Here is a 22163-nt window from a genome sequence, read left to right as displayed (position 1 = left end):
AAAAGAGACCACCACTGCGAGAGTCCTATGTGAAAGTTTCTGTTGATTAAGTTTGGGGGGAGGACCTTAATTAGCGTTAAGAACTGGCCGTAAGTTCCTGGCCAGCATATAGTTCTGGACTTTTTTCCAGTTTCCTTTAAAAAAAAATGTGATGCATCTGTGATTTATTTGAAGCTGGAAGAGCTTGTGTGGGTTATTGTGATTGTAATTTTCATCATCTTGCAGGTCACAATGAATGCTATTAATGTTTATATTTGTTTGCTGACCTACAGACATATATTACCAGTAATCTTTATGATTTATTAGAGTTCTCCAATCTGTCCATAAAAATGTTGGCTGTCTATGACTTTTGGATAAGTTGTCCAGAAAATAATCAGGTTTGCAACCTTGAACTTGATATACCCCACTAATAATTTATTATTGCCCTAGCCCTGTCTATTACTCTGTGGTCCATTGCAGCATACATATGAACTGGTGAGAATATTTTAATTCTTTCCTTCATGATGGACCAGATCACAAGTTGTAACAGAATAAACACAGATTTGATTGCTCCTGAATAGTGATAAGCGACCTGCTCAAAAGTTTGGTTTGGCCGGTTCATCAAATTTGGGCAAAAATTTTGGTTCAGTCCAAATTAGTTTGAACCAAACCAGAACTTTATCAGTGCCCCTAAAACTGGTGTATAAGGATGGCTTCACACGGGCGTATTGGCGCACATTTTTGCCCATCCAAAAATTGTGTGCGCAAGACGCACAAAATAGAACTAATTGATTTCAATGGGTTTGTTCTCATTTCCTCTTTTGCATGCACATTTCTGCACATGCAAAAAAATAGGACTTGCTGTAGTCTCTTGTGTATTTGCGCACCAAGGGTCCCCATATAAGTCTATGGGAGATGCACAATAAGCAATGGGATGAGCAATACACTGTGCAAACCACCAGGAAAAGCACACCGGGACCTCATGAGGCATTATAGGCATTTAAATCAAGGTGGGAGGGTGAAAATGCCATGCCTGCACAAATTCGTAAAGTACACAAGCCTCGTTCACTGCGTAAATACATTGCGCTAAGGCAAGCATATTTACGCATACACTCATCTGAAGCCACTCTAACATAAAAGTCCTGTATAACACTCTTGGGTCACCTAGGATTGTAACTAACTTTGTACCTTTGATTTGTTTTTAAGGCAAGGTTAATAAAGGAAGAGAACAAAAAAAAGCAGAAGAAAAGAAATCTGGAAAAAAAAGAAAAGAAAAAAAAAGGAAAGAAGGAAAACAAGGAAAAAGAAGTAGAACAGAAAATAGATTCTTTACTTTTTTTCCTTCTTTTCTTGTTCTTTTTCCTTCTCTTTAAAAGAAGAAAAAAAAGAAGAAAAAAAGATGAATTTTCCCAAGTTAGCCAACATGAACTGCCCAAGTTCAGCTTCACGCCAAACTGAACTTTTAGGAAAGTTCGACTCGAAACAGGATTCAACTGTTTTTGTTCGCTCAACACTATTTCCGACAAATACTACATTTAGGCACTACAGTAAGCACTTACTTCTTTTTGCCATGGACAACATAGGGTTCAGCCTCTAGATGGGGAATACACTTCAGATGCAATAACGAGCTGAAGAGGGAATGGTTGAAGTAATCTCCTACTGTTTTTCCAGTCATCACAGCCACCATTATCAGCAGGATGGAGTGCACATCATTTGTTAGTTCCACCTAGAGTGAAACATAAACCAGAATAGCAGTATAAGATTTAGTCAGGACAGGATATGACATTAGTTACATGTGAATGATCGCTTGCCTCCAGGCAAAATGAAAATTCTACATTATTCCAGAATCCACAAATATAGTAAGAATGTGAAATATACTGCTGCAATTTGTTTTCCAGACTTGCTGATGTTTATTTTCTCAAAACCAGAAAGCGGATATCAAAACTTCATATCTGATGGAGCCGGAGTTTGGTCTCCTGGTCTTATTTCTCAAGGTACTAACCATTTTAATTACATCATATGGCCAGTAAACTTTCTTGGCCATCCTTCCCTCTTCTCTCATGCACCAAACAATAAGTATGAGTGTCCACTTAGTATTATGCCCTTCCTGCTACCTATTGGGTGCAGTGAAACATTTCTATAGGGAGTCAAGAAGAGAAGACGTATCCAGAATGTGCAGGAATTGCTAGACTCCAACACTAAGCAGTGTAGGAATATGTAGTTCTGTAATGTCGTGGAAGAGGATGGTCCGAATAGTACCTGGAACGTTCCTATTAAATGTCTGCAGAAATCAGCAGAGTTCACAGTCTGGAACAAATCACCTAAAATACAGCACAGGATGAACAAAGTGTCAGCATCCTGTAGTTCTAATGTCAGGGTTCCGTTGTTTTTCCAGGATTGTCCAATAGTGGCTTCTGTTTTGCCCTGAAACCTGCCTATAACCAAGATGAATACAAAGTAGGTCCAGCACCAAGATTAAATTATATAACCCCTTTATTGAAAATCTGGGCAGTATATTTGCATTTCCACCTCGGGGACGTTTATGTAACTATCTCTTATGGAATTCTTGGATTTTTAATAAAGAGGAATATATTTTATATAGATGCTAGACCTTCTTTACATATATCTTGGATTACCACCTTTGGCAATGGTCCCTTCATGCACGGAACTATGGGGATTTTATATGAATTAGGCTGCTTTCGCATATGCACTAGAACCTCCGTTTGCAGTTTCCATCGCAGATCTGACACAAAATACCAGAAGAAAGAGTCCCGCAGGCAGAACTTTTCTGTCCGATAAAATGCCAGACAGCTGAGAGGAAACCAAAGAGACCCCATTATAGTCAATGGGGTCCGTTCGGTACTGTTTGGTTCTGTCATGAGATGGTTCCATTAGACCAGGGGATTCCCTTTTCCTGCTCCCATAATGGTGTAGGACAATGGAACCCCTGACGCAGATGTGAAAGCACCCTTAAATACTTGGCATCTCTGTAGTGAGTATACTACTGTACTTCTGCTTTATTCATACTGTAATCAAGATGGTTAATGTTGTGTCTTGTAGAGACCATGTTGCTTCCAGTTTGACCCTACTTAAGATCACTTGGAAAGCCTAAACATTACTTGAGCATTGTGACTAAGCTGTGTCTGCCTAGCTGTAGTCTTGTGCCCCATAAGACTGTCTTTTCCAGATGGTTCTCATACCCTTGCTGATTATTACTACTATATTATGATAATTTTGCAAGCTATTCTCCTGAATACCCTTGCCAACATCTTCACTGTGCTCCGCTCACCACCTCCAGGCCATAAGATTCCACCAGTGTCCCATAAGCATCGTAACACAAACCCAACACTTTAATTATACCCGCTATTGTTCTAATCACTGAATGTATGCTTTAAAGGAAATAGATCCCATCACTAGATTAGCCCAACTGCATGCTTCTCATTCACAACCACAGGTTTAGAAATTCTCCTATTATCCTTTGTCAAACTTAGAAAGTTTTGGAGTTTTGTGTATGAAATTCTTTAAACCATCATTAAAGGAGTTCCTCTGTGAAAAACTACACATTCACATATAACTATACGAAGGGATACCCAAAAGATACAAATCCTCTACTAGTGGGCAGGGTGTTACTAGTACAGGCTTCTGTTGATAGGTGAACGCGTGCTGAACTCTTCTGAGGTGGTATGCCTGCCGACATTGTTGAAGAAGGTTGCATTCGGTTCCAGTTAATTTTTTTTTTCAACAAATTGTTCCGTTTTTCGCCTATTTTGTGATTGCTGATTCATACATACAGTCTGCAGCTGTGAAATTTTGTTTCCTTTTCCATTGCTCAAAGCACTCAAAAAATACATGCACGGAACGAGATGGGGTGAATAAGAAGGGTGAGGCAAGAGTGTCATGCTGGGTTTGTCAAAAATTGCTTAAAGGGGTTGTCCCGCGCCGAAACGGGTTTTTTTTTTCCAACCCCCCCCCCCCCCCCCCCCCCCCGTTCGGCGCGAGACAACCCCGATGCAGGGGTTAAAAAAGAGCACCGCACAGCGCTTACCTGAATCCCCGCGCCCCGGTGACTTCTTACTTACCGGTTGAAGATGGCCGCCGGGAACTTCTACCTCCGTGGACCGCAGCTCTTCTGTGCGGTCCATTGCCGATTCCAGCCTCCTGATTGGCTGGAATCGGCACGTGACGGGGCGGAGCTACACGGAGCTACACGGAGCCCCATTGAGAAGAGAAGAAGACCCGGACTGCGCAAGCGCGTCTAATTTGGCCATTAGACGGCGAAAATTAGACGGCAACCATGGAGACGAGGACGCCAGCAACGGAACAGGTAAGTGAATAACTTTTGATAACTTCTGTATGGCTCATAATTAATGCACAATGTACATTACAAAGTGCATTAATGTGGCCATACAGATGTGTATAGACCCACTTGCTTTCGCGGGACAACCCCTTTAACATTTACGGCTGTGTGGGCAGATGCATTGTCAAGATGGAAGAACCAGTCACCTGCTTGCCCATGTTATAGTGAAATCTAAAAATGTCATATTGTGACAAATGGGGGATTAGTCACTCTCTGGGATCGCCATCTTATTGCATAAGATGGTTGGCACATAAAGTAATTCACTTCCACACCTAAGTTTATTTTGAAGTCTGGCTCCTGCCAGCTTTAGGGTGCATTTACACATAGCTGATTTGGTGTTGAGATCTTTGTGGATTTTGATGTGGACTGCAGCACAATTCATCTTTCAATTGAATTCAATTTGAAGGGGTGAAATCTGCTGCAGATCTGCAACAAAATCTACAGAAAATCAGGAATGTATGAAAGCATCCTTATTGTCCTTTACAGGAAACACGTCTCCACAGGACTTTAGATCAACACAGTGCACGAACAGCAAGAATAAACCCTGGTCATCTGACCATTAATACACATACTAGTTATTATTTATAGTACCAGTGTTTCTGACTAATATAATAATATATAGTCAAAGGGATTGTTTCAGCACTGGACAACGGTTCACAATTACATGAAGCCTCTACTGGTGTTTGCGGCATTAGCACTTGAGATGACATGATATCATGTTCAGGAGATGTGAAGATAGTGGGGAAGGATTATGCTTCAATGTTGTTGGTCAATATGCACCACCAGCTATGTACGTGTACATTTGTGAGGTGTCATTTATTGGAGTCTCCACACAGGTGTGCAGCTGTCTCACAACCAGCTACAAGCTGCCAGACAGAGTACTATTGTATCTATAGCAACTGAGGCCACTAGGGGGGGGTATAGTCCACCCATAATTCCTCATTCAGCTCAGAGACCATGTGACTGATCACATGATGGTGACAGCATCACAGGTCCTGTCAGCACACAAACTATGTATGTGTAAATTTGTGAGCTGTCATTTATGGGAGTCTCCACACAGGTGTGCAGCTGTCTCACAACAAACTACAAACAGCCAGACTCAGTACTGGTGTATCCATAGCAACTGAGGCCGCAGGGGTTTGTGGGGGATGTAGTCCGCCCATAATCCGTCATTCAGTGCACAAGGATAAAGGACCTGTGATGACATCACCGTCATGTAATCAGGGGGCAGGCTAAGAGACAGTAACTGATTACATGACAGTAACATCATCACAGGTGCTGTCAGCACACAGCTGCTGTCAGGCTTTGCATGTAACTCACACAGCACACATAGACTCACGGACAAGTGGTTGCTAGCACTTTGATAACATCCCTCTCCAACAATCAGGCTTAGTGCCCAAAACTTCACAAGCCATTGGTCTTCACAGGGTTCATCCCTTACCCTGTCTAGCATTGCAGTTCCTACAGGCTTTTTGCACTGCCTGCTTCTTCACCAGACTTGGAGCCACAACTGAGAGTTGCATAGCTCTTTTTAAGAAACCTTCTCAGGTGAAGCATAACCAGCCAGCTCCACAACAGAGAAACCCCCTTCTCTACCAACCGTTCACCTGAAACCTAGCCCCCCAGTGGCTCAAACACGCCACTACAGTGGACTCTCTGCCACTATATATTGTATAGCATTAGAAGTGTTCATTTGAATTTTTTTGTGCTACTATAGCATATGATCCTCGACTATAACCCCTGGGATCTCTAGTGGAAGCTTCAGAGTAGCTATAAAAAAGAAAAAACTGTTGATTTTACAAACCTTTATTTTCTTCTGGTGTTTACATGTGCACCAGATACATTCCAACCCGTAATTCAGCAAAAAACTGAAGCTTCAATTTCTATTTATGTTTCTTAAAGGTTCGGCTCATTGACTTCAATAATACTTTTGTAAACTACAATCGTGAAGAATGCACTTTTTTTGGCATTTTCTCTTGGGAAAGCAAAACAGGGAGTTGATCCAAACATTTACCACTGATTTTATGAAACAGAAACATCTGCCCTTTTTCACAGTAAGTGCTTTTTTGGCTTTGCTTCTCCGAAGAAAAAACCTGATGTGAATCAGCTTTGCACTGACTAGACGCACACGTAAAGAGATGCAGTTAACATTTAACCTAAGCGTGGCTTTAGATGAAGTGTGAAAGCATTCATCTCATTGTGGTAAATAGCATTATCTGCAGCCACACACAGTGCACAGCTTGCATGCTCTACAAATCTCTATGCAGACAAGTGAAGGCGCTGCATCCTTTGTATGATGTTTAGAGCGGATTTGGCTCTTCATTTCACATATAAAGAATGTATAGCGGTAGCTTGTGGCCCAGAATATCAGATATGCATATACATAGTTTTTAAATCTCCCATTGACCCATCCACTACAGCTCTATGTCCCCCTGCAACCCTCTATTTGCACTGCTGCACCAATGACATGCAATAATAGCACATAACCGCTATACCCATTCGCACTCCATACTTTCTGACATCACTAGTATGACCAGTTTCAAAACAAGGCTATAAAACTAAAGGTGAAAAATGAATAGTTTTTGCTTATATTGTATTTTTATCTTGATTTCCATATGTTGTAGGAAGCAAAAGGGTATCTGAGTTGGTCCTGTTAATACAGAAATATCTAAAATGCAAACCATTTTCAAAGGCTAAAACTATACTTGAAGAATAGGACTGAGTTGACATTTTTAAATTGTAGTCAAGCCAGCGGCTTATAGGATGGCAGAAGTACAACTATTCATCTAATACAGCCACGGCCAAATAGTAGATTGGGACATGCCGGTAGTCCTCATAGAGTTGAGCAGTACATCTCAATTTTAGGCCCCATGGCTGTTGTCCTGTTGGCTTCTACACCTACATGGAAAAATTGCCCCCTCATAGGTTTAGGTTTGTGTTCCAACTCTCTTTTATATGAACTTGCAAGTTGGGGGTTTTACAAACCTTTGTTGGCTAATACAGAATTATGGCACTCGGGCATCTAAAAAAATTCAGCAGTGTCCTTGGCTTGCCACATGTACTTGCTCCTCTTACTCTAGTACACAGGTGTAAAATGTAAGACCCACGGGCCAAATTTGGCCCACCACATCATTTAATGTGCCCACGACAAGGTGCAGAAGGACCAATATCCACTTTCCCCGGAGGTGCAGCCAGCGCTTAAACGAGAGGGTGGCTCCAGTACATGGAGCACGTGCCATCTTGGATTCTGAGCTCCATGGCACACCGCTCTGTTCAGCAACTCACAAGTGGTGGTACAACTCTGACAACCCTACTGAGGCACCCCAGCCACCTACCAAGGTAGAAATCTTGGTGATAAATAGGTTGAAGGGGAGAAACGTGTGTGCATTTTTGTGCATACACCCAAGTGAAGCTGCCCTGAAACCGTATGTATTCACTACGTATTTGGATCTTCTTGCATTCTTTGCACACATATTCACTGCATTTTTTATGTGCACAAATAAAAAACGCAGAAGGTTCCATAGATTTCTCCTGCATTGATAGGAAATACAAGCTGAATACACATGTACATTTGTATTTACTCAATTCCATTAATTTTAATGTTCACTTTTGGTGCTTAATACAGACCAAAATAGAACATGCTGTTGTTACGCCTGTCAGCTCATAGTTAATTTTGCCAGCACACCTTGTTCTGTCCAGACAAGCCAGGGTTAACATCTCCTGTGCCTTCCAGTCAGGTTAATTACCCTGTTATGTGTCTGAATATGTGTGCTGGTGATTGACAGGTCTATCTACCTATCAGCTCCTCCCACCTCCCTATAAGATCCAGCTCATGCTGCATGGGAGTTGCCGATTATTGTCTAGTTTCCAGTTGTCCAGTTTTCAGTGTCTGCTGAGTAGTCCAGCTACTCTGACCTGCTGGTAATCTGGCCCTGGTACTTTGTGCCACTCCCTCAGTCTGCTAGCTAGTGTGCCTCGTTTGGTATCCTGTTTCTGTCAGTTTGTCCACTAAACCTTGCTGCTATCAGTCAGGGTTTTTCAGTTCGCCTCTGTTTGTATCTTGCTTCTGTCAGGTTGTCTGCTAGACCTCACTGTTATCAGCCAGGGTTTTCCAGTCCGCCTCAGTTTGTATCTTGCTTCTGTCAGTTTGTCTGCTAGACCTCGCTGTTATCAGCCAGGCCTTACCTTCTGCCTCTGTTCTGTTTGTATTGGTTCGTGTTGGTTCTTGTCATCTGCCTTTCCTGTCGGTACTAGTGGGTAGTAGTCTCTTGCATAGGTACTGCGGTCCCTGCCCCCCCTAGTAAACGTAGGGCCAGAGTTGGCGGCCTGGACGTCTCCACCATCAGGGCTATCTCCAGGAAGGGACAGTGGCATGGGTGTAGATCAGGAGGCCTGGCGCCGTGCATACCTAGGCGCCCCACTAGTACCGTAACAGCTGTTATTTTTTTTAAACACATGAAAAACGCATATCTAATTACCCGAATGCAAATCAACGGTGTTTAAGCTGTCCGCATTATGTACGTAAAAAATACGCTCAGAATACGAAGCCAAATACGCCCGTGTGAATGAGCCTTTATAAAGAGCCCTTTGATGGGAACCATAAGGCTGATGTGGCCATTGGCGAAAAAGAGTTTGACACCCCTGGGGGGGGTTACCTAACATGCCACAAAAATAATATCCTAAGGTCTAGTAGATAATGGTATGTATGCGATCAACTTAAATGTAAGCTTCCTAAACACATGCAGTATGGGTGGTTACTGATTTTTGATTCACTCTGTATATATTTCTCATATTACGGTACATTGCAGTGGTGGTGAGAGGAATAGTTAATAAGCCTGCATTACCCAGGTTATGAGAAGTGGTAGAAACTGACAAGCATTAACTACCCCGACAAGTCAGAGACAAGAAGCCTTGGTAGCATTTCTATTTGCAAGTGTAGAACAGAATCTGAATTTTATAGTGAGAATTTACTATGCAGATTTTCATTAACCACATATTTGTGGCCGGTATAAATGCAAAAAGCTACCGTGTAAGAGGCTAAAAATCATATAAACTGCCATATGAATGAAAAAAACCTCCAAAGCATCTGTTAGATGTATTAAATTAATGGCTTGTTCTTTTGGGGAGGTTTAGGGGAATTAATCAAAGACGTTCTCCAGCTTTAGTCCTTAGCTAAAGACAGCTTGATTTAACAACATAAATATTCTTTTACATTCAGCTGGGAAAATGCCAGTGCAAAATCAGCTCCATAAAAAAGTAATATTGTGGGTTTTTAAAATGCCAAAAAATCTTTGCTACGGTAAATCTTCCTCAATGGTGTTTGGTACCGTTTCAGTTAGGACCCTGAATCTGAGTGTTTGTAACTTTTCTCTAGGACCATGCAGGCTCGGATCGGTACATGCAGAGGTAATAACACAGTGGGGGAATAAATTAGCTTTTTGTGTGTGGTGTATATTTTAATAGGAATGTTCCATTGAGGCAATCAAATAAATAGCCTTAATTGTATCCATATAAATGTGTAATATGTTAGATACATCTCCATGAGATTTAATAATAATAACCGACAAAGCGGAATAGGTCAAGAAATATGTAGAGCCATGAAAAAGCAAATACTATGACTATGCATCTCAATATCAGTCCTTAATATTTTAATATCTGACTAATAGAGATGTGGGAAGATTGGAAGAATTCCACAATTAATATATAAAATCAAATGCAAGAAAATGAAAATAGACTTGATGCAATCTCTATATCTTGGGCGAGATTTGTTAATACTGGCATATAAACTGTATTTCCTCCATGCTATGATTGCTATATGATGCATACCCACCTACTGATCAATGTGGCATGGAGTTAAAAACAAGCGCAAGTTAAGCTGGGTGTTGTTTTTTCCAAAATGCCTGTTTATAGAAATAAGTTAGACTCAGTAATATTGTAAGGGCGGAATTTGCACTAAAATATATGCCAAAATTTGCTTATAGTATATACCCCATTTATTTGAAAGGCGATATGGATTTCAAATCAGATGCCACATCCAGATTTTGCCCATTGGCAAGACAGAAATATGTAGCTTAGCAGAATCTGAACAGAAAAATTGGTATGCACATACCCTTAACCCTTTGCAATCCAATTTTGGATTCAGGGTTTCCTAGCGGGTTTTCTCTTTCTGCCATTATACAATGGCGCCATCTGCTGGCTAGAGCCAGTACTGCGGTATGGGACATGCTGGAGAGGTCCCCCGACAACAGAGCGTCCAGTAATATACAGTGAAAATACCCTGCCGGACGTTTTCTGACATCGGAGCTGTACAGCCTTCAATCAGAATGTCTTCAGACGGCAGACAGTGGATTGGAAAGGGTTAAAGGGGTATTACAGGCACTTACTATTGATGACCTATACTTAGGGAGAACTCACTTGGTATCAGCAGCACCGCCTGGGATACAGGCAAGCTGCAACACCTGATGTCCCCGTAGGCAGATACGTGAACCACTCCTTATGTAAAAAAGGAACATCTGCACAATGGGGGGAGCATCCAGGAAAAACCAGATATCGTACAGGACATGCAGGATAATTAACCAAATGAAAGTAAAAAAGTGTTGAGAAATTGAAAATGTAAGACACTTACTTCAGAGAGGGGTCTTATGCCCTCGAGGCCCCCTTTGAATGAAGCACACAGCCTTGGAAAATAGATGTACCAATAGGAAATATATTACGAACATGACAGCAATAGCCAGCAAGCAAAATGGTATGAGGAGAAGGATTTGACACGTTTCAGGGCTGTATCACACTTTTCTCGATGCTTCCCGAAACACATTGCAACCTTCTCCTCATACCACTTTGCTTGCTGCCTATCGTTGTCTTGTTTGTAATAAATTTCCAACTGGTACACCCCTTTTCTATGGCTGTGAGTTCCATTCTAGGGGGGCCACGAGGACATGAGACCCCCCTCTGAAGTAAGGCCCAATGTCCACAGGCAGATCTGATTTGGGGAATCCGCTTGGAAGATCCGCAATTCAGGCCGCCTATAGGGAAGCATGGGCATCCACACCTCAATTAAAACGTGAATTTGTTTTCTGGATTACGCATGTGGAAAACAAATCACAGCATGCTCCATTTTAGGGCAGATTCCGTACTGACATTGAGGTCAATGGAAGCCGGCCGATCTGCAGCCTGTCCACAGTTGACACTGTGGGCAAACAGCGCAAAAAGGAGTTTAAAAAACAAACTGTACTGCGCATGTGCGCCTTCGCACTGGCCAACACATCTGCAGTACAGAAGAATGAAGACCTGTTCAGGTACGTGCGGCCGCTGGCCGCGGGCAGGGTTGGATTCTGCTGCATGCCCCCCGCATGCAGAATCCGACCCTCCTATGGACATTGGGCCTAAGTGTCTTATATTTTCAATTTCTCACCACTCTGTTATATGCAGCAGTTTTTTACTTTCATATGTTGCACTAGCCTGAGGACCGGTCATCAATATTAAATGCCCAGAATACCCCTTTAGGCTCTATCCCTTTTCTAGACACAGTAGCACATGCTATAGCAGCTTCATAAGTATGGACAGTGGTCTGTGGGAAACCCCTCTAGTCAGGATAATAAAGAGGCAGCCATATTTGTATGAGTATTGTGCCACTTTGGTTTACAGCAAGGAAATTTAACATCTCTGAACATCTCAGTGTTAGGCCTCAAGTCCACGGGCAGGTCGGATTCCACATGCGGGAGCCTGCAGCAGAATCCAACCATGCCAGAAGCCGAGGACCATGCATGCCTGTCTGGGTCTTTGCTGCGGATGTGTGCGGAGTAGAGTTTTTTGTTTTTTTTTAAACTCCTGCTTTACCACAGAATCCGTGGACCATCTGCAATGTCAATTGTGGACAGGCCGCGGATCACATGGCTTCCATTGACTTCAACGGTAGCCATCCGTGCAGGATCCGCACTGAAATGGAGCATGCTGCAATTTGTTTTCCAGACCAAAAGGTCTGCAAAACAAATCCGCATGCTTTAATTTAACTGCGGACGTCCATGTTTCAATTCTGACAGCGGCATTTAATTTCACCGATAAATGGTGGTGGTCCCATACGGCCCCCCGCGATAAGATCACAGGGAGCCGTGCGGGTGTCATGGCAGCAAGGGGCCTTCTAAAAGGCCCCACAGCTGTCTTGGCAGAATGCCCATCAAGCCATTCCCATGGAGTGGCTTGATAGACTGCCTGTCAGATCGTGGATACAATGTAATGCTGTGGCATTACATCATAGTGCAGGAGCGATCAAAGCATCGCAAGTTTTTGGCCCCCTCTGGGGACTAAAAAAAAAAAAAGTAAAAATAAGATCAATAAAGTTTTACTAATTGTTAAAAAAAGTAATAAAAGTTTTAAAAAAATGTTTTTTCCATATTTATAATAAAAGAATCTAAATAATAAAACAAAAATACATGTTTGGTATGGCTGCGTCCGTAAAAGTCCGATCTATCAAAGTAATGCATTATTTACCCCGCATGATGAACGTTGTCTGAAAAAAAAAAAAAAAACAGAATACCCTGTCTCCAAAACAAAAATGCAATAAAAAGCGATCAAAAAGTCATATGTATTCTAAAATAGTACCAATGCAAACTACGGAATTTCCCGCAAAAAATGAGCCCTCGGACAACTATGTCAATAGAATAATAAAAAAGTTATTGTGCACAAAAGATGGCGGCAGAAAATTATTTAAAAAATAAAATCTTTAAAACAAATACAAGTAGTACAGCAAAAAAAAAAACTATATAAGCTTGGTATCGCAGTAATCGTACTGACCCATAGAATAAAATGATCATGTCATTTTTGTTGCAGTATGTACGCCATAGAAACAAGATGCACCAAAAGATGGCGGAATTTCATTTTTTCCCCATTTTTCTCCACTTAGAATTGTATAAACGTTTTTCAGCACATTATATGGTACATTAAATAGCACCATTGAAAAATACAACTCATCCTGCAAAAAACAAGCCCTCATACAGCGACGTCGATGAAAAAATAATGGCGTTATGATTTTTTAAAGGGGGAGGGAAATGAAAATAGAAAAATGAAAAAAAGCTTTGTCACTAAGGCCTCCTTCCCACGAGCGTGACGGGCTCCGCCGCGTAATATTACGCAGTGAAGCCCGTCACGGCGCCCCCCAGAGCCCCTATACTTACCTGCGGGAGATAGCGTGAAATCGCTTCCCCGCCCACCGCCGCCGCGTCACCGCCCGTCACCGCCCACCGCCGCCGCGTCACCGGCCGTGTCACGTGCACGGCCGGCCGTGTCACGTGACGCGGCCGGCCGCGTCATATGACGCGCGGCGGTGGGCGGGAAAGCGTTTTTTCACGCTATCTCCCGCTGGTTACAGCGGGAGATAGCGTGAACGGACGGCTTCCATTGACTGCAATGGAAGCCGTCAGCGCGTACAGCCCGTCCTCACCCGCAGAAAATAGAGCATGCTGCGGGTGAGGACGAGAGAAATCGCGGTGCGTAATTCCGCGGTGGAATTACGCATCGTGAGCATTGTGCTATTAGGTTCAATAGAACCTAATAGCTGCGGGCAACGCAGCGGATTTTCGCCGCGAATTTACGCGGCGTAAATCCGTTCGTGGGAAGGAGGCCTAAGAGGTTAAGATAAACTTTTAATAGCGCCACACGTTGTTATACAGTATTTAGGAAAATCTGTGAAACTGTGTGAACCACAACACCCCCTGAGTACGGAAAAACAAGTTGCACTGTCCCATGTAAGGAGCCATATTGTTCTGTTGAACTTCACTTCCCTTCCTGAAGGGAGCCAGTGATTGGCTGCAGCAGTCGAATGGCCCTTTAGTCAGGAATGTCACTGCTGAGTGAGGTTTTATAGATTACGTCCCCGGATCACACCTTTAAGTCTAGCAAAATGTAAAGTGCCTGTAACTAGGTTCATATTGCCAATGTGCAATCTCACTATGAAGTCACAAGGGCAGCCTCATTTAGGATTGATGAATAGATACAATATCACAAGGGTAACATTTTGTAATACTGCAGCAACAAGTAAGCAGTTCTCTGCTACGGTAATGTATTCCAAACTTACTTCTGTCACAAACAAAATACTTAACATGCAGCCTTATTACATAATCTGTGTATATACAAACGTGACAAGGCGCAAAACATTCCAGAAGTGACATATTGCAGCCTGTCTCCACACCTGACATTTGTAGGGTCTCTTCAGTTGACAATTTTAACAAGAATTATTGACGGGCCCCATGTGTGCTCCCCGACATGGAATTCTGTAAAGTATTCAAGCACAGTGATCTTGACTACACAGTTCACTTGTATCAGTTTTTTGTTATTGCGTTGTTACAATGACTTGATTTTCATAAAGTGCATCCGGCACCGCTGTGCTATTCTGTTCAGCCTTTCCTCACATCCCCTTCTGCTGTCAATAACACAGCTCTGGGTTTGCAGTAAATCAAGGCACCTATTCATGAGGTTCTCAATGCAGTATGTGCTAAAAAAGAAACTCAGTGGGTCATATATTCCATTCCATTTCACTAGATGTCAAGGAAAAGAAACCGCATTTGAATCAGTTCAATCACTGAACCTTCAATGATTGAAGTTTCCTTTACTGTAGGATGGCTGCCTTATGTTGTCTTTGTTCTTCTCCCATTCACCCTGTCTTGTTAATATCCCTGAATTGCTGCTATGCTGCGTACTATAGCACAGCCAAGTGGTGAGGAAGGTGTACTGCAAGGCATAAGTACCGAACTCTGGGCAGCAGCTATTAGCACGCAAATCACTGGTACTTTGAAGTAAAGCTCCCACTGGAGACATTCTTTAGTATATGTATTAGGCTGACTCCACACAGGCGATTAAATCGTGCGCTTTGTGCCTACTACGATAGCCAGTAAAAAAAAAAACAATATGAAACCAATGATTTACAATGGTTTCCTTCCCATCTGTGATGTTTTCACTGATGCAATGTTGCGGGGATAGAAAAACGTGGCTTGCTCTATCTTTCTGCGAGGTGCGATTTTATTTTAATCTCCCATGTATTCCTATGGAGGCTTCCTTTAATCATTACAAAGTCCCATTGACTTCTGTGATTTAAACAATCGTGCGATTTTATCACGGGCGGCAGCGATGCGAGATTGTTCTCCAAAAAAAGCATCACTGAAGCCCACAAATCAGGGCTCCTTCACACTGCGGATCGCGATATTGTCACGTGTAAATCGTGGTAGAATTGCAACTTTTTTCCCACGATTTTTGAGCAGCAGAGCTGCCTTTCGCTCGCTTTTTTGCACGATTTTGCCACCATTGTTTACCACGAAGGTCAATAAAACTTTCTAATGTTAAAAATGCATCGCAGCACATGAAAATCACAAGTTCCTGCTTTGCGATGCAATAAAAAAGAGTCTCTATAGGGAAACATGGGAGATCAAAAAAATGCAAAACGCAGAAAGATAGGGCATGCCACGATTTTTTTTCTCGCAACATCGCATGAGTGAAAAAGTCACAAATTTGAAGCAAATCATTGGTTTTATAATTCTGCATTTTCGCTCACTCTCGCATCGCATGAAAATCGCACGATTTTATCGCCAGTTTGAAGGCGCCCTCACAGTGAATGAAGATGCAATTTTGCCACAATTTTCTCATGGTAAAATTGCAAACGCCCGTGTGGAGTCAGCCTAAGTTTTTTGCAAAAGTCTGCCCCATAGAGGAGGGTCCCAAGTGGAGGACATTGCTCTCTGACTTGCTTATCTAATCACTTCTTTATGCTGTGTAACTCTGCAGTTGCTGCATTCATTGCTGACCGGGGCATCTAAAGCTTTTTACAGAAAAAAATGTTAAATGTTTTTTTCCCCTTACACAAGGTTTTAAATATTGAGAAAAATAAACATTATAAACCTCCTACCCTAGGAGGTTCAAAGAAGGGCAACTGAATTAATAAACGGAATGACGGGACTGGAATACCCAGAGAGGCTATCAAAATTAGGATTATTCACCCTGGAAAAAAGACGGCTAAGGGGCGACCAAATAACTATGTATAAATACATTAGGGGACAATGCAAGGATCTCTCCCATCATCTGTTTATACCCAGGACTGAGACGGTAACAAGATCCTCTACATCTAGAAGAAAGCAGGTTTCATCACCGACATTAGAAGGGGATTCTTTACTGTAAGAGCAGTGAGACTGTGGTACTCTCTGCCTGAGGACGTGGTGATGGCGAAATCCATAGAGGAGTTTAAGAGGGGACTAGATGCATTTCTAGAATGCTATGACATTACAGGATATAGACATTAGGTGACCAGAGGGGTTGTTGATCTCAAACGTTGATCCAGCCGTTATAGAGTCAGCGTTTTTTTCCGCAGCGCTTTTTTACATTTTGCAATATATTTTGGTGTGGATTTAGCTGTGTCCATAGAGGTCTATGGACAAAAAAGCACTGCAGAAAAGACCGTAGAATGGACATGCTGCTTCTTTTAAAACCGCGCCACAGTTGCATTTCTGCACTGCGGCTGTGCGGAAAAAATCCGCCCTGTGAGAACAGCTTTTTTCCAAAACTCATTTGTGCTGCATTGCACTGCAAACGCAGCGGTTTTGCCGCCGTGCGGATATGCAACGGCAAACCGCGGCAAAACTGCAGCAAATCCGCCCTGTGTGAACCCAGCCTTAATCCAAAATTGGATTGGAAAGGGTTAAACCTTATTAATAATGTATACCCCTGTGACAACCATACATTATGTATGACTGGATCGGAACGCTGGCTTTGTGTCGCTTTGTCACTTGCTATTGATAAAGTTTCAATTGTCCTATTCTCTATATGCATGATTACGTCACGCCACTTCTCTGCTGGAACGCACACTTGTGGCCCACAATGAACGCCAGAATCATCTGATATGCGACGGGGAGTTACGTATTTAGATGACGCCGCCCTACTGCGGGACCAGATGGAGGACATGGGTTGGATGCTTTGGAAGTGGTAATCTGTGGAAAGGAAGCCCTGCTGGGATTTGATTGCTTTTTTGGATTTGGGTGCTCTCCAAGGAGACACCCCTGTGAAGTAAGTTCTTCACTTCAGTATAATAGCTTTACCACCTGGAGCGCTGGGATTTTTGTATAATTGACCCATTATCTTCACTTGTTTTTTTTCCAACAATATGTCTATATGTTCAGATTCTCATTGATGCTCTCCGTGTGTTGGATGTCCTTGGGACCAGCGTATGTAAACCCACATCACTGCATACCACGCTTGTGGGGGGACCTGTGCACTCCAGGGTGAATTAATTTACATTTTTTTCTCACCTTTACCCTGAACGACAATGCCATTTCTTATCCTGCCTCATAGAATTCGCCCCAATAAAAGAGAAGTTGGATAATACATCTTTTTTGGAGAGTTGCACCTATCCACCAGTTTTTTCTTTCTATAACTTCTCATATAACTGTTGTGCCCACCAGAGGTAGGCTATCCTGGTTGGCACACCTCAACAACTCTTTTTTTTTAGTGTCCAGACACCATTTGGGATCAGAACCTCCAATACCATCGGGGTTGCTCCACCTCTCTCCTTTCCTACCACTGCCATAATTAGGGCTGAAATAATAGATACCTTGTAATACACTGTTAGAATAAGCTTTTCAAAAGCTGATTTTGCCCATCTGTGGATACAAAGAAGAGTTGTACTTTTTTTCTTTCGTCTTATTTATAGTGAAGTCTCTCAAATCTAGGCACGACTTGACTAGACAAGCAATCACCTTCGGAGATTTTTCCTCCGAGAGCCTAGAATACAGCACTTTACATACTGTATTCTTTTTTATTTAGCCAGTATATTTGCTTCCACTGCAGACTCCTTAAGTGACTAAGATTGCTCTGGGATCTTTTTAAGTGTACCATTAACTTTATTTTTATTTGTCGTTACTGTTCCATCGCTGTCTTATTAGAATTCTTTATATGCTTGATAAGCACATTTAATTAAGAATAGATCTCTGTACGAAGTTACGTTTATGAGAAAATACAATTCAAACTTTGCACTTTTAATTTGAGAATTAAATAGCTTTACATTTCTATTGGGCATTTGGGCAACTTGTTTATTTCCGTCTTACGAGTTACAGGTATTTTCACACTGCCAACTGCCTTCATTCTACAAAATGCTTCCTCAAGTCACTTTTTTGAATGATTGAACCAATCAGAAGATAGAAACATACATTCATTTCATTGATTAAAAAACAGTAAATGTGAAACGGTAGCGGTTTCCCAATGTCTATACAAATAAAAATAAATGAAGTGCAGACGGCTCTCAGTCCTCTATGATACTCTCTTACATCAAGTAGAATAACTATAATAATAGTAACAGTTTTAGCCCATAGTATATCTGTTTGCATCAATCTGCATCTTATATAGTAATGGGGGGCCAGGGGCCGCAAAAGAGAAGATGCCCTGTTGTACCTGCTGATACTGCTCACCCTACAGGTACATCACTGGTATCACAATACATTACCATATATGCCACCCACATTTAAAAGTCTGCACAACCATTCAGGTTGTATCCACAGAGCATCCGCAGCAGCCTTAGGTTAGATGGTACCCTGTATGAAATTTTTAATTTTTTTTGTACCCTCCCACCCGAACAAAAAAATATATATATATTGCGCTGATGAACGGTCTGCCTGTATTCTGCTTGTGTAGAAAGTAGCAAGATCACAGCATACCCACAACAGAACAGCTCAGTGAATAAATACTGTACCAGAACCAGGCTCATCACAGAAATACAAGAACAGAACTAAACTCATAACTTCAATATAGCACCAGGCTAAGTACATAAATATATCCCCAGAACCAAGCTCATAACATAAATACAACACCAGAACCACCCTCAGTACATAAATATAGGCTAGAACCAAGCTAATAACATAAATACAGAACCAAACTCGTAACATAAATACAGCACCAGAACCAAGATCAGTGCATAAATACAGCACCCAAATGAACCTCAGAACATAATTAGAGCCCCGGAATCAAACTTAGTACATGGATACAATACCAGAACCAAGCACACATAGCTAAGGCTGGCCATGTAGAATCCTATTTTTAGGAGTTAGGTGGATGAGTTTCTTTCCACTGGCCCTCAGGTTTGGCACTCCAGAGTAACATTTAGTGGATTCATTTGTTAAAATGACATCAGAATTGATAGGCATAGTACTTATGTCTGAACTGTCAGCATCACTGTTGTTTAAATAAGCACCCACTGAAGTTGGTATTTGATTAAACAGGCCATGCTATAAAACATTAGCGTAAGTCAGTGAAGCAGGGCGTTAGGCTTGACGGCCCCTATACTCATCACACTAATGTTGGACAAACCTGCCAATTATGGTGAGACCAGCCAATCATCTAATGTATATGGGGGTGGCACAGTTCTTTCCAGAGAGATCATGTCAGGAAAAGAAGGATTGTGCATGTTAAATTTCAAAGCCTGGTCCTTTTGTTCTAGTAGAAGATACAGATGTAGCAGCACTGAACAGGACATTTGACACGCTACATCTGTACGTTTCAACTGCTGCCATTCATAGTGAATGCAGCGGAGCTACAGAATGCAGTGTAGGCTCAGAGGAACAACCTGAAGCTCCTGGGCTCCACTGCCAAATCTGTGCAGGAGCTCCCCAACAAATAGATGGAGGACTGATGTACTCTGTTGTGGCAGAGGTATCACTGGGCCCATCAGATACCAGGGTTCGGGTGCAATAGCCATGCCCTTATTACAGCCCTGATTGACAATGTCCCAAACTTATTCAGATCCTGCCTAACAAGATCTACACTTGTTACACCAATTTTATTAGGGAGTCTAAAGGATTCCCAAAGAAATAATTACTACAGTAACTCCAGTTTTCATTAGATTGAGGTAGTGCAGTAGAACTGAACCAGGACAGATAAAAAGTTCTTCCCATGCTTTCTAACACATCTATTCACATTGATGGACAAATGCAGATAGCCAATGTCACCAAAAATGATTGCTTGCAACTTTAGTTTGACATTGCTTTTGATGTCAATAGACAGATGTCTTTCCTGGTGCCTTAAATGATCCTGCTGGCTTCTACATTTGATTTACTGGCTAATAAATTCTGAATAATTCTGTCCACCCTGACTCGTTGCTGCCTCATTCATAAAACAATCAGCAAGTTATTGTTACTCCACTGAAAATATGAGAAAATGTGGGGTGACATGAAGATCAATCACAGTGTACTTCCTCCATCTGCCGCTGTATGAGAAGTATATTCCTGACAATTGCAATAAAGTTTAAAGATTGGCCCATGTTTTTATGTGTAAATATTCAGCATATTTTATTATTTCCTCTTGTTAAAAAGCCATTGTCCATAACTGTAAATTACATTGATTTGTCTCTGAATAGCCAATGCTGCAATTTTACAGGAGGTGAAGTCGAGCTGACGTCAGGATGTTATCCTCGGGCCAACGTGACTATGTCTCATATGCATGCACCCAGTCATTCGGCACTGAGCGTTGACAAGTAGCTTCTTCCTGTCACTGCAGAAGGCCCCTCAGGTGTGGTCTATTGGAAATTTCTCAATGGGCTCAGTGTATAATGTCCCCTTCTTCTCATCCCTGTTACAACATCTCCTGTGGTGTATGGACTGATTGGCCAACAGGCAGGTGTTTCCCTGAGCCAACTAATCAGCCATAATTGAAGTGTATTTATTCCAGGCCCGTCTCTACATGGGCACCGGTTATTGTCCTGCCTGAGGTGTTTGATGAGGCAGTGGACAGCTGTCAGCTAAATACCTGTTGTTTATTCTATGTGGGGCTTATTCACTTCTAGCAAATACTGTATCACACACATTGCTGATTCCATCCGCATTACATATCTTCGCTATCTCCCATATAGGAACAGACTGGTCCCCTGACATGGCTTTACCACTATCAGGGCGATCACCCTGCTTCTAGGCATGGTTTGCCGCACTAAAGTTGGTTAGGGATTATGTTCCATTATTGCTACCATTATTTGCCCTATTTTTTGTTTTGGTGATATAATATATGTCTATATTAGTCCATTGCAGACATTGATTATGTCTTGGACTGACGTTTTGGTGACATTTATGAAGGGCACTGTACTTGTTCCCTGCTTAGACGTAACACTTTGAGAGTCATACTTCATACCAATTCTGTCTCAAGCAAAGATCTATTAGATTTGGCTGTATGGACACCAATGTCTCTATGCAGTGAATCTATATACAATCTGTGACAGTTACAGGTCACTTTGTATCTTTCACAAAGGACTCTATGGGGAAACAAAACTTCTAGCTTGCAGAAGATCTGCTGAGACTTGCAGCTTTGTGAATTTGAATTAGGACAAGAAGACCTTCTGCTTGTTTGTGCCTTTCCATGACCTTTGCATTAATTCCCCTTTAGGGAACAATGGGTAGGCAGGAGAAGCAGTAACCTACGGCACATCTGTGTGCACTGCCCAGAGGTGAACATCACAATACTATTTTCAACTTGTAGCAGTGCTGATAATACAAAACAGACATAAAAAGACAGCTACATCCTTCAGATAGAGAGAACAGCATGCCATCACTTTATGGGCGCTCAGTAAAACAGCTGGACATAGAATCTAAGTGACCTCTATACTAGTGTTAGCTCTATGCCTAACACTCATTGCTATGGCCCTTTTACATGAGGTCAAGCAATGTTATCTGGGTCCTCTGACTAACACTTCTTGGGGACATTGCGACCGGTACATTTACAGGGGCACTCATTAAAGGGGTTTTTGTCATTAAAAAAAAATTCTATACTTACGTATTCCTCCTCGGACAGTATACCTACCGCATCTTCTCCTATCTCC

The 22163-nt window shown here is 42.0% G+C and overlaps 1 protein-coding gene across 1 annotated transcript in view; it reads right to left on the bottom strand.

Moving 5' to 3' along the window:
* The window catches only part of LOC136578224 (chloride channel protein C-like), a 211417-nt gene that overhangs the window by 89788 nt on the left and 99466 nt on the right, over nt 1-22163 (bottom strand). The window contains exon 14 of the mRNA XM_066578074.1: nt 1539-1705. Coding sequence (XP_066434171.1) covers nt 1539-1705 — 167 coding nt within the window. The remainder of the gene's footprint in view (nt 1-1538; nt 1706-22163) is intronic.

The sequence above is a fragment of the Eleutherodactylus coqui genome, chromosome 9 (genome assembly GCF_035609145.1).
Source record: "Eleutherodactylus coqui strain aEleCoq1 chromosome 9, aEleCoq1.hap1, whole genome shotgun sequence".
Classification (NCBI taxonomy): Eukaryota; Metazoa; Chordata; class Amphibia; order Anura; family Eleutherodactylidae; genus Eleutherodactylus; species Eleutherodactylus coqui.
The sequence above is the reverse complement of the archived record's forward strand: the minus strand, read 5'-3'. Positions and strand labels throughout refer to the sequence as shown.